At 43.0% G+C, this 14,482-nt stretch overlaps 1 protein-coding gene across 2 annotated transcripts in view; it reads right to left on the bottom strand.

The window, feature by feature from the left end:
* The window catches only part of EGFLAM (EGF like, fibronectin type III and laminin G domains), a 674,079-nt gene that overhangs the window by 55,398 nt on the left and 604,199 nt on the right, over positions 1–14,482 (bottom strand). For both annotated transcript variants that reach the window (XM_069627154.1, XM_069627153.1), the window contains one exon: positions 12,322–12,400. In XM_069627154.1, the coding sequence (XP_069483255.1) occupies positions 12,322–12,400 (79 nt within the window). The remainder of the gene's footprint in view (positions 1–12,321; positions 12,401–14,482) is intronic.

Here is a 14,482-nt window from a genome sequence, read left to right as displayed (position 1 = left end):
GATACAACACCAACTGTGCAAGCGTGACAGAGCTACCTGAGGGGGGAGCAGGAACAGCAGTAGTAATGGACCATTACTGGGCCTGTGGAGACAAGGCATACCACACACTGCCCCCTCTGTAGAATGGTGTATGCACAATGGTACACGTTAATGTACCATCACTAGTGGTGCCCCAGAAACATGTGAATGTGGCGAACTTCCCCAAAATGGATGAAGGAAACAAGAGGAAGAAGAGATCTGCACAGCTTCAGAAGGGGCCAGAAAACCAAAACAACGGCAACAACACTGTCCTGAATAGAAAGAAAAGACAAGGAGAACCCCTGACAGGAAATTACCTCTGGGGAAGGTCGGAAACAGCACTCATTTCAATTCCGCCAGAATACAGACTATTCAGCAGAGCAGCAATGTTCTTCTCCTCAATAATACATCCGGGACTACAGGCTTACGCAAACGCAAAATGGCTCCAGATAACTAGATGGGAACTAATGATGACAATTAACTCTACAGTAAATGGATTCAACGCAATAAAAGAGGAATTGCGAGCAGTGAGGATGGTAGCACTACAGAACAGATATGTACTGGACCTCCTCACAGCAATGGAAGGAGGAGTTTGCACAAAGATAGGACAATCATGCTGCACATTCATTCCTGCTAACGATGCTGACAATGGTACACTGACAGAAGCAGTATCACAATTGGCCCAGATACACTCCAAAATGATGGATGAAAGTAAAGGTGTGAAAAAGGACGAGAGCTGGTTTTCGACGCTATGGTCATGGATGCCATCTTGGCTGTCAGATGGACTGAAGATTATAGTTGGATGCATTATTTTGGCTGGAGCTGCACTTATCATAATAAGATTTTGGAAGGCCCGGAAGGAACGCACCACAGACGAGATGATCGAAATGGTCGGTATGCACCCCTTGATGCCAGCAGATGACGGCCAACACACAGGCACAATAATAAAAGAGAGAGAGAGGTTGCACAACCAGATCATCACCAACCACCTGGACCCACCATCTGTGAAGCTCGAAAACCCAAGAAACCCAAGGAGCTACATAGGGAAATTGGTATACTGCACACCTGGAGGAACCTGTGTGTATATGTACTGGTCATTTGAAGACCATGTTAACCACTATGGGCATTTGGGAGGAGTAACTAAAATATGGAGAGTGAGAGGAGATAAGGAAAAGGATATGTTTGTGGTCGACAAGTCGACCAGAGGGGGGACTGAAGTGGGAAAAGTGAACAAAAGGCTCCCACCAATCCCCTCTCAACCCTGGCCTAGAGGATCACGGCCCAGACACCCGCCACGAGAGGAGTTTGCCCATCTACCAGACGACCAAATACCCTGGTACAGGAACATACGGATGTGCCCACCCGCCTGCCCACCAGCCTGCCCTGCACATGCCGACACCTGCGGCATGGATGGACTCGACTGAACCATCCAGCACCAAATCAACACATCGTTGGAGATGCCATGACGACCTAGCCAACGGTCAGCACACCCGTGCAAACATACACACCGGACACTCCCACACCAATCCACACGAAAAACATACTCAGTGCTATGACGCAGGCGACGGACACACCCACGGACGTGCATCTTTATTATTTTCCACATAGGCTTTCCAAAATGCAGAAACGCAAGACGCACAATGAACTCATCTAAAAAGGCTTGCTCACGCTTCTCCTAAGCCCACGTATCATAATGAGAAATATAACGAAGACACGATACTGGGGATAGAGCAATATGATACCATAACCTAAAGCGCTCTGTATCAAACGGTTCCACCTATGCACCAGGCCCAAGTAGGCCGCAAGCAAAAGCTTCCATGAACATTGAATGAGCAAGAGTTCGGTTGCTGACCATGCAGAATGAGCCCAGCGAAAGCAGACAGTCAAGGGCACAACGTTGCAAACTCTCATACCGCAAGCCGACGCCAAGGTCACACCCGCAAGATAAGCCAGGCACACAGTGAGAAATGCAATATTAATTGTGCAGAATTCTGCCTCAACCACGGTCCCACCTCACGTGACCAAGCCGAACCTGATAGGGTGCCAAGCCCAGGAGGAAGAAGGCACCTGGATCCCCCGTCTCAAGACACAGGCAGATACAATTAAGTGACTCAATGGACATCTGCAGCGGTGGGAGTAGTCGGCCTTCCTGCTTATGAATAAATCCTCACATTGTCTGCACATACCCATAGTGAAACATTGTTGCAAATGACAGGTGCACCGCGAGCTGGGAACAGCGATGGTCCCAGACTGGGGGGCTCGCGGGTGGACCAATCAGAACATGGGGCCCTTATCACTGACGCCATTAACATTGACCAATCCTCAGGGGTCTTCATGTAACAATTTTTATGTATCAAACTGAAGGGACCACCTGACTGACCCTTAACCACTAACAACGTTCTCTATACGTATGCTATACTAACCCTACCACTCGGGGAACCAATCCAGAGTGGCGATAGGTTTTTTGCTAACTTTCTCAGGTGACGCAAGTAGCGCGTCATACTAAAGTAAAAAGGGCCTGCGAGCCCCACGATGTTGAGAGAGTGTCAGGACGGACGCGTACGATCCTTGACCCATCCCTGCCGTTTTGTTTAATAAACAGCAGAATCACCTTGCTTCTTGCGTGTGTCTCATACTCTATCTCTTTTAGGATATACGGGAGGAGTTGGGGCCTCCCTCCCCGGAGGTCCGCGGACAGCCCAGCCGACCCCGGGAGAATTTCCCCCCGACAATGCCAATCCGGGAAGTTGCACATGGAGGACCACCAAGACTTCTCCCACATTCCAGAAGTTTTGTGTTAAGCCCCCTGCAGACCTCATGATTGCAACCTTGAGAAATCTTTAGCCGGTGACTGGTTTGCAACCCAAATGCGGTGTGGAATTTAAGCTCCCGACTTGAAGGTTAGTACAGCAAAGCAAGTATCACTCGAACACTCACCCTGCATAGAGCGTTGTGATCTTCTGATTACCCAGTACAGGCAAGTAGAGTGAACGCTGTTGGAGATGCAGACATTTACAGAGAGAAGTGCAGAAGTGAACACACATCCAGATTAGTGGGAGTCCTGGATAGATCAGAAAGCCATCTTTACAGTGTCAGCCACAGAGTCAAAATTAATATATGGACAAGTCTAAATGCTAAAAAATACATACAGAGTATTGAGTTATATGGGAAAACCCCCAGGGAACATTTCAACAATTGGAAGTGAAATTCTAAAGAGGCCTCACAAACATGGGCATATGTTGTGTAAGAAATGGATATGACCACTTAACAAATGTTTTGTTAAAATGTTTGGGTTAGAAGATGCTATAAATTGATGATTCAAAATTTGACTATTATTTTTTTATATACATGTTGTTTTGATGTATTTTTAACAGTATAATATAGAAGAAATAAAATGTAGTAACTATATTCTAGAACGGTGTATTTGGGGGAGAATGCAGTTTAAGAAAATGAGCTATAGCCTTAGCTATAGCCTTAGTTAACAGTACACAGAGGAAGATTTTATTAAAACAATATTGGGCAGGAAGGGTAGGATCAAGAAACAAAATAATTGTATTAATATATATATATATATATTATAGGGCGGTGGCTGCCATCCTATAGTTAAGGTGAGGCGGACTCCCATAGGAACCACGGAAAAATGAATTGCTAATAACTTCTGACTTGTGCGATGGGTTTTGGTGACATTTTGAAGTCAAATAGGGACGTGAACCCCTCTGCACCCCCCGGACTGCAATATTTGGTAAAGATTTGTTAAAAAATTTAAAAGTTATTATTAAGAAAACAAAAAACAAAATTAAAGGAAAGTTGCGGCCTACTTTCCATTCATTTTCCCATAGGCAAAAAAGGTACGTTTTTGACAGACTGCACAGCCCAAACCGCTAGATGGATTTGGACCAGGTCTGAAACAATTGGTGTTGACTTGAGGCCTTTATGTTGTTTGGGGTTATTCCGTGCAGTAGTTTTTTAAATATTTGATGGAGAAGGGGTGCCCTCTTCTCCAAAATAGATAGCTATACCTTGGGTAAATTGCCAAAACTGGGTGTTTTTAGAAATTAAACATATTTGCTTTTGCCCGATGCTAGAGATAGCCATGGCTATAGCCAGGTTTAGCGGAAAATGAAATGCAGGAAAATCCCATCAGTTTAGAAATGTGGTTTGGGTGCTGTGTGGGGGTGGCTAGAGGACACCAAGTGAAATTTGGGAGCTGGATGGGGTCTAGGTACTGAGCTTGCAACAAGAAGGTTTTCTGTAACCTCGACTTTGGACACAATAGATGTGAATAGCTGACATTTGAAAGCAAACTGCATCACGGAAACAGCATGTGTTGTGGGTGGAATGGGAGAGGGCAGGGGAGGTGAGGAGACCATAAAGGGAGTGGGGTGAGCAGCAAAGAGGAGGCAAAGAGGAGTGGAACACTTGGTGAGGACCTGGGAAGGAAAGAACGTTTCTTTTCTGGGCTGGTTTTCCGATATTCGTGGCTATAATGTGACTACAGATAGCCGCAGGTTTCGGTAGTTCTGTACCCACGGCTGTAGAAAGCAAGTTTTATATATATATTTACAGCTACAGTGTTGGGGGGGGATCCTCGCTTTTAAACTAAGCAGGATCAGTCCCGGTTACTGCATGGAAGGGAGACAGTCCACATTCCCGGATGCCGTGTGTTTTCTTAGTTTTAAATATCTCATTACACACTAAGAAAAAACATGCCATCTGCATTATTACTTTTAAACCGTGTCAGTCCTTGAAAGTATTGCACTCAAAAACAGTAAGTAAAGGACCCATGTGGGTGGACAGCATCACTTTTTTCAGAGTGTGGATGGAGCCCCTTGTTTTTTCTGAGGTTGTCAAGCTTGCTCAATATTTGGCTACCAGGATTTTACTCAGGTTGTTATGTTCCAGTGCCCACGCTTACCCACAAGACCTTGTTTCATATTGGGATTTTGTTTTCCAGGGAATATTTCCCAACAGACTGCTGGGTTTAAAAGGTGAGCACCTTTTATACTTTGCCAGCATATTTATTGGAACATTTCCTCTCTGAGTTTATTTTTCTGGTGTTCATTACTTTTTCTAACAGTGCAATGCTATTTTGTATTTCTTTTAAGGGGAAGGTTAAGTTGAACTACATTTGTATATTTCACTTTAAGAAATATGTTTGATTACTGTTCTTATATTCATGGGTGCCAGCTTTTGATTTTCACTATGGGGGCAAAAGTAACTGTTATTCTTGCAGCCGGTCATTTCTTTACCTTTTCATGCTGCATAAATACGGGTTAGTTGGGGTTGTGCGATGTATCACAACAGTCACCAAGTGACAGACCATAAAACAAGGGTCTTGTAGCACGCTGCATAACCAAAGTGTGTAATCCTTGCCTAAAACATTGTCAGTTCTCAAAGCCTACATTCTTTTATACTAAACAATACCACTGTCAAAACAGGTTAGAATCAGTTTGTGATTGATGAACGTTAATAAGCAATGAGTTGTAAGTGTTTTAAAATATAGAGTGGCCGTGCCCACAGGCCATGGCCGATGGCAATTGCTAGTGGTCTGATAGTGTTCTAACTTGGACAAAGGCCATGCCCACTGGCCATGGCTGAAGGCAATTACTAGTGGTCTGGTAGTGTTCTAACTTGGCCAAAGGCCCTGCCCACCGGACATGACCAAGGGCAATGGCTATTGGTCTGGTAGTGGGCCATGGCTAGTGGTCTGGTAGTGTTGTAAAATATACAGTGGGCATGACCGTAGGCCGTGGCCACTGGCCATGTGTGGAAACAATCTTGGAATAACAAAACTCTTGAAATTCAAGGAAACAAACTTTAGTTGCAGGGATATTCAGGTGAGCAATACATTGTAACAAAACCTTTGAAATTTAAGGAAAAAGCTTTCGTTGAAAGGGGTGTTAAGGTAAGAACTTAACGCAACAAAACTCCTGAAATTCAGCTAAAGCCACCTTAACTCTGCCCCCTGTTGCGCAGCCTATGACCAGAATGATGACTTCACTGATGGCATCATCTATGACCTCACTGATGACATCACAGGTGGCATCACTGATGGCATCACTGGTGACATTGCTATTAACATCATATATGACATCAATGATTATATACCTAATAACATCAGACATACGATCACTCTAGGTATTTGTCCATATTTAGACCACCCTTACGTGTGATATTAGCATTTTTTTAAATAGTTCATAACAATGAGTACTTTGTTTAAAACACTAAACAGCTACAAATGCATCATATCACTACTTAGAATGTTCCTGTTTGTGCCAAATATATCTAAGACATGTTCACTATAATATAATCTGTATATACATTTACAAAAATATTTAGTAGAAATAAATCAAAAGAGACACATGTTGAACCCTAATTATTTACTACGTTTTAAAATAAACACATGTAAATACTCAATTGTTTTGTTGTAAGAAAAATATGTACATGTATCATTTCCTAACTGACATGAGAAGTTCTCTAAGACAAGGAACAACTTTGTATGAGGATATATTTTAAGATTTCCATACTTGGGTATTGGAAAAAAAGTGATTATTACTCTAAATTTATATATGTACAGAAAAGAATATTTCTTTCTGTGTGTCTTTTGTAAGTGAGTAACATTTTACAATTGAGATAAAACACATACTGCACAAAGTAAAAGTAATCTTTATATAGTATCCAATTTTGTAATACATTGTTATGTGTGTATGTCATAGATCATGCCAATAGTGATGTCACCAGTAATGTCATATGTGATGCCATTATTATGGTCAAAGGCTGCGCAACACGGGGTGCGAGGTTAAGGTGACGTTAGCTGAATTTCAGGGTTTTTGTTGCGTTAAGGTCACACCATAACGTCCCTGCAACTTAAGTTTTTTACTTGAATACATATATATGCACACATAAAATAATACAATTGTAACTAATATTAATTATGTTAATATATGACTTAATAAAAATGCTCAGAAATCTCAATAAGAATTTTATGATTAAACCTTTTTACAGCGCCCTGAACATAACTGAAAGGTGTATAAACTATGCAATGCCCACCATGTGCAGAATGTACGTATATAATGCATACTGTCTAGAGCAAATGGAATGTTCTGGGCTTCTGTGATTTGCACCTGTTGCAATTTGTTTATGAAATATGTTGCGATATTTAAGTAGATAGGGAACTGGAGCACAGCTGCTTTTAAAATGAAGTAGATGTGATGCGGTTTGAGTAGGAAGACACTATTTGTACCTGTCACTCTGGTCCACCCACCAGGAATTCTCAAGTTCTCGTGGATCTTAGATATGATTTTAATAAGGTCATTGGAGGTTCCACAATCAGAAAACTGTACCGAACCATAACAAGAACAGGCTCTAGATAGTGGCGATGGGCATTAAAAAACAATGACAGGGCGGACTACAACAGCTGGAGAAAATATGCATTTCTGAAATTTCAAACCATATCATTGGTCTGAAGGATACATTCAGATGGTAGCCCCCCCATCTACAAAAAATCTCTTTCACAAAATGAAACTACATGAGGTTCTAGCTCAAGACCTTTGTACTGATCTTAAAGTCCAGAGGGGGAGGAGGGATATATGTACAGCCCCCATTACAATTATGCTGTTCACAACTACCTAACTGACAAGTTACTCCACGTCCATTACAGACATTCTAGTTAAAGAGAGCTAGTCCTTACACAATATACCAGAAATAGGACTGAACGCTCCCACTTTGCATGCTGCTATTAAAGACTGAGACATATTCTAGACTCCATTGCAAGGTGGCCTACAGCTTTTCTGACACATAATGCATAGGGATATGAACATTGATGGAAGATTTTAGATGGATGTTGTATCCAAATACCAACAGAGCAATCTCTTTAAATACTTTAAACATTTAAACAGCAAGGCAGGTCTTCCCCTGTTGAGCTAAGGACTGTCAGCTCAGCTGATGTGAGAGACTTCCCATGTGGAGACACATGTATGAGGGCATATTTGATACCCTCACATTTCAAGGTGGGAGGGCTACATATGTATATCAATACATGAACTCACACCCTAGGATCCACTTGGTTTGATGCATTACCATTTCAGAGATACTGTAGGAATGTTCCCTTGGGAGGACCTGACATGGAGAGCAATATGCACAATAGTGATCCCCCATCTTCTCTGATGCATACTCTAGTGGCCTAAGATGCAAAACATGAGACAATCCATCCCGAGACTCAAGTAGGTGGTAGGACACTTGGCAGTGACTTAGGATAAGGGAACATAGGAACGCATACGAAAACTAAGGATGTTTGCCCACAGGACCCTGCACATGGGATTTAAAGTATGGCAGAGCATATGCACTTAAGACCTGCATCACTCACCACAACAGACATAATGACAGTGGGCGCCATATCGAGATGGGGGCTGCTTCCCTGACAAGCTTTTACCAAAAAAAGGATAGATTCCCTGTTTTAGTGTTTCCCAAGCAGGTCGAACCTCATTAAATAAAGGGTAATAAGAAAGAAGATTGTTTTAATGACACGCCTCAAAACAAGGTAAGCATTGTGTATACTGACACTACAGAGATTTTAATATATGATATGATATGATAAGGTATTTATAACGCGCTTAACACCCAGGGGTTTCTAAGCGCAGACCCGGGAATCGAACCTGGGGTGCTCTGTGTCGTCTTGCTTTCAAGGCGAGCACATTGCCCCTGAGCTATCCTCCCAGACGTTGCCCCTGAGCTATCCTCCCCAAAATAGGTCTCTGAATATGACCCCATGAGCCATTGTATTCAGTTTCCTCTTATGGAATCCTTGTATTGTTTGTTTGTTTTATTATTTATAATGCGCATCATACCCGGGGGTAACAGGGCGCAGCAGTTACAAGTATATGCAAGGTTTAGTTACAACAGGAAAGGTATAACATTTACATACAAGTCATTAATTGCAAAAGGGTATATACAGATGGTACCTATTTACAGGCGTAGGATACAAGAGGGTATATACAAATGATACAGACATCTTGCAAAAGCAATATATACAGGGTTTAGGGTGTTTATAGCTATATGGTGGGCAGAGATAATTACAGGTATCCAGGCAGTGAGTAGGGCAGTTGTAGTTACCACAAGGGTAGCAGGACGAGAGAAGAAGGGAAGGATACACTCCATAAAGGCATAAGGTACCATAGCAGTGAGTCCTAGCTGCTTGCTGAGCAGGGGTTATCATTTACTGGTCATTAGATTTCAGCCACAAAATGATGTTGGATCAGGATTGTTTAATGTTAGTGGGGAGGATACCAGTAGAGAAGGACGCGTTGATAAGTTTTGTTATGAAAGGTGACAGATCTCTGGCCGCTTCCTTGATGAGCTGCGCAGGGCAGAGATCACCCTGGACAGTTGGAGGGTTTAAGGGATAGAATAATTCTTTCCACTTCAGGAATAGAAACTTTGGTGAAGTTGAATTGGGTGGATTCATCGGCATTGGTATTCCTAATTATTTTGGATGGAGGAGGGTCATTTAGAGAAGCTCTTTTACAGGAAATTTTGTTTTGTAAGGTGGATATTTTGTTGGCTAAAGCGTGTTGGATATCTGAACACCATTTCGTATCTTTAGTACATGTCAGGTAATGCTATAGGTGTCTCTATTTCTTTAAGAATGGTGAATAATTCCTTCATACTGGACCTGGCTTGGGATATGCGCGTGTCGAAGGATATTAGTTTTGCTAGACATATTTCTTTTTTATAAAGGGAAGACCGTTTGGTCAGTTTGAGTTTGTTGGCTTCTGATGGAAGTTTCTTCCAGGCAGCCTCACAGTTTCTTTTTTGTTGCCTTAGGTTTTTTAAGGAAGGGTGTAAACCATTTATTCAAGTGAGTTTTCGGCTTGCTGGGTCTAAGTTTGAGGGGGGAAATCGGGTCCAAAGAGGTGGTCATAATTTTGTTGTATTCCTCGAACAGGTGTTGTCTGGGAGCAGATTGAGGGCGGGAAGTAAGGCCAGGATAAGGCTGTCCACAGTAATATTGTTTTTGTTTCTAGTTAGTGTGGGTGGAGCCCTAAGGGCGGGTGGAGGTGGGGGTCTGTTAGTAGAAAGCATGAATGACACAAGGAGGTGGGCAGTCCAGGCTAGTGGTGAGATGGAGAGGATGTTGGCCTGACAGTTATGGTCTGCCACCCAGTCCAGTATTCTACCTTTGTTCTGGGTGGAAGTTTTGCTTCTTTGGGTGAATCCAAGTTCTGAGAGGATGTTAGCTGTGGTTAGGGAAAGCTGGTCTGATGGGTCATTAAAGCCCATATTAAAGTCTCCAAGTAAAAGTACTTGCGTTGAGCTTTTGAGATTACTAGACAGGATAGTGTTAATATCATCCTCGAAAGTCCCGGGAAGGCCCGGGGGAGGGGGGGCGATATATCAGGTGGATATTAAAGGTTTGGGCATTGGTAAGTGGAACTTTAACTGATAATAGTTCACATTAGTGGATAGATGAACATAACCCCTTGCAGAAGGTCCAAAATAGCATTGGGACTGAATCATGTTGGGAACCTGCTCCTAGAAATACGAGGAAGAAATGTGGGAATGAAGTATTCAATTTATATTTTGCCTACCTCACTAGATTTGTTTATGCTGCAATGTTGACGTGCAAGTACCAGTAGGATTAAATGATTAATGATGATTAAGAAACAGGTGAGGGGGAGCGAAAAAGGGAGTGGAGTTCCAATGGATTATAAGAATAAATGTGGGTAAACACTTTGAGTCACATATTCTGTGGCACGCACGTGTATTGTTGGGAAAACATTAGATTGAAGGGGATAGGTTTGACCTACACACATAGTAAGTTCTATTCCTGATTTTGATGGCACTGCCTTCACCTGTTATTTTTGGTATCACAGTGATAATATTAGATATTTCATCAGTCAGTATGTGCTGTCCCCAGGATAGATGTCTGAGAAACACCTTGGATTGCTTATGTCTCCATGCATGCCGTATGTGGCTTGGCAGTTCATGCTGCACTGATCACTTTAGTGACAATTCCAAAAACTGAGATTTCCATTTGGATTTCTTTTGTATTTCCTTTTATCAGCACAGGGAGAAGAACTGTGCGTATAATTTCTGGACACACGCATGCATGACTTACTGGGAAATCCCTAGATTGTGCACCTTAAATTGCAAATGAAATACAAGGACAGATACATTAGCCAGGTGTAGAGAGGGCACATTTAAGCAATAAAAAAAGAAAACTAAAAATGAACGCCAGGAAGGGAAAACAGAGTTTGTTGCCCTTTCCATGGCGGCCACCGGGAGCGGACACTCTCGGGACAGAAGTTTTCCCAGCGCGTCCGCTTCTGAAAAAGGACCCAAAAGAAGGTAAGTGGGGTTGGGAGGGTGGGGTGGGGAGAGGGACAAAACACTTACCTGAATCTCTGGTGGGGGAGGATGGCAGCCTACAGCCGTGTGGAGGCTCAGAGCAGGGATTGCCCTGTTTCGAGCCTCCTCATTGGATGAGGGGCTTCCACGCCCCCGCCAGGAACAAAGAAAAGGAATCCCGGATGAGGGATTACCGGTCGAGTAAAGCCCTGGCGAGGGCCAATCAAATTGTTTGTTACATTCTGATTGACCCTCGCCAGGTACTAATGTAAGATACACATTTGAGATATTTGTATATCCTGCAAGTTTATCAGTTTGCAGTATTTGCAGCTACATACAGGTCCTAAGGCAGGAGGCGGTATCGTGGGAGGGTGCACCAGCGCATAGTTCTTATACTCCTCCAAGGACAAGGAGGTGCTCCTCAAGGAGGTCTTGAGTTGTGGTGCAAAGGGTGTAGATCTGATGTCTTGGGGAAGGGAGTTCCAGAGTGGGAGTGAGGACCGGGCGAGTAGCAAGAGGTAGAGTGAGACGGTCCGAGGAGAGCCAGGATGCAATGTGCAAGCCACCGTTTTTATGCGCCTTGCCTTGTGATGGTGCATTTAAGGTCTAATCATTGGTACCCGTACTGTTTACAGAGCATTTGGGACATTTATCGTTTAAACTCCCATTTTAAGAGCATCCGCCAAATCTTTTTACTCAGCCAAGAAATGATCTGATCATAAACTTTACTGGACCATGTTCGAGCGAGAAATGAGAAGCATGTGCTGCCCAGCTGGAATCCAAGTGCATCCCAGTGGAATATACTGCGAGCAGATGTTAGTCATGTAGTCTGCTCCAATAGTCAAATGGGGGTGGGTCTCAGAAATATACTGGCTGGCCAGCAGATATGCAGTCACTCACTGCAGGCGGGGAGTAAACAACCTCATATGAAACTACTCATCATTCGTCGTCACCTACCTTTTTAACATGTCGGTGTTATCGTAGGTCAGGTAACTACGACCGATAAACTGCGGGATTTCTATGGCTTCTGTAATGACTGGAAAATTGGAAAAGAAAAAAGACAATTAAGGCATAACAGTGGAAAGGAAGCACAACCAACACTGCCTGAAGCTTATATTTAGCAGGACTTTCCCCCATAGACCTTGCTTGTCATGCTGTGGAGCAGATTATATTAGGGGACTTCGAAATCACCAAATAAAAAAAAAAATACAAAAATTAAAAGATTAAAAAAAGTCAAAACATTGAGGTTTTCCACTGTGTCTTAATCTTTTGCAGGTCTAGTTGACCACTAGGTGTGAGTTTTTGGTGTTAAAGAATAAGTGGCACAACAAATGTAGGGCACGCAGGATTGAAGTTAGTGGCTGTATCTATTAAAGGTTAGGCACCGAACAGAAAATGTTGATAACTTTCAAAGTCAGTAACATTCGAGTGTCGCGGACTGTGTAGTAACCGAGTTCTATCCGACTTACTTGTGTTTGAGGAAAGACAATTCTATTGGAGCTTGAGCCACCTGTGACGCTATTCTGTTTATCGTGCTAAATACCTTTGGGTTTTGAAGGGCGGATGGACAAAGGTCAAGATGGCCTCGTGATATCAACAGGTTTGCGACATGCAGAATAACTCTGCAGCAAGAGCATTCAGCTATCTGACAGCCACATCCTACGATCAGTCATTTTGACCTTGTTACATCATTGGGTTTGCAGAAGGTGTAGTAAGGGTGCATTTAAGAGGGCTGCTTTCTGGATTCAGTAAGATACATTAATTGGCCCTCAAATTCATAGGCTTCGAGGATGTGAAAGGCTGGTCTCCTTCTTGCCAATATCCCCAAGATGATGATAACACTGATCCAGGATCTAATAGCCTACAGACTATTCATCTTGCCCTGAATGTTCTGCAAATGCTTGTTGGTATTTTGCATGTGCTGGAGCAGAATGAAAGGTACATTGGGCAGGGCAGCCGAATGCAGGCTCCTGCCACCAGGTGTCCAGCCCTACATTAAATGGACTGTAAGCTCGTCCTCTAACAAGACCCTGCCAGGTGGAGAGCATAAAGAATACCATAAAGCCGGTCAAGTGGCACAGCGAGTAGAGGGCTCGCTTTGACATCCGTAATAATAAGCAGCGCTCAGATACCTGAGGGTTCGTAGCGTTATATAAATGCCTAATTATTATTATTATTATGGAGGAGCCCTACAATAGGAGCCAGCATTTCTGGACCTGCATTGCGGAAGCAATTTCTAAAGCCTTAAGAGCCCCGGCGAGTGATCATGTGAGTCATGTGAGTCAAGTGGAGCTGCCCAGCGGATCCTGAAGGGGGTGATGTAGCTGGAAAGAAATGTCTGCATGGTGCCAATAAAGGGTCCGAGAGATCAGTCATTAGGGTTGGTGGGATTTTGCAGCATGGTGTGGTTATATTTCGCATTTATGTTTCTTTTGTGGTTCCGAGTGGTTGCGATCACCACACAAAAAAAGACAATCTTGCTGAATTCAGACCGAAAGCCTGGTGGCTGGAGATTTCATGTTGCCCTAATAAACGTCACTTAATGCTTATAGGGTCGATTGCAGGGCTTAAATATGCATGGAGCAGCTTTTTAGCTTTTCCTCACACCTTGAATTATTTTTGATTCGTTTGTGCTTAATTACATTACAAAATACAGTGTACTAAATCTACAGGATTACTTTTATACAAGGACACACTGAACTCAATACTAACATATTTATGGATGCAATACAAAAGGTATGAGAAAAGCTGTACTAAAAATACTTGTTAGAATTGTTCCCAATCCCCCTTTCATCCATATCTGAATTCAGTAACCTCGATTTACTGAAGAATTCTACTGTTCTACCTTTTTAACTTATTTCCTTCGCTTCTTTTGTTTTTCTTCAGGGTTGTATTAAGGTGATAAACACCCACACAGCGGGTCATCTTGGTTGGTAAAGACCCACATTCCAGAGTTAGGGACAGGAGTGAAGCAAGGGCCTTTCATGAGGGCCACCCATAGATCTTTGTATCCAGGACAGCCTTTTTCACTGGTCTTTAAACTGTGGGGCTGCCCCCCTCGGGGCGTGAGGCTCTACTAAAGGGAGTATGGTGACTACTTTCAATAGAAAATATAAGC

The sequence above is a fragment of the Ambystoma mexicanum genome, chromosome 6p (genome assembly GCF_040938575.1).
Source record: "Ambystoma mexicanum isolate Mex_15411 chromosome 6p, UKY_AmexF1_1, whole genome shotgun sequence".
In the NCBI taxonomy this organism is placed as follows: domain Eukaryota; kingdom Metazoa; phylum Chordata; class Amphibia; order Caudata; family Ambystomatidae; genus Ambystoma; species Ambystoma mexicanum.
Note: the sequence above shows the minus strand (reverse complement) of the source record. Positions and strands in the feature narration are given on the sequence as shown.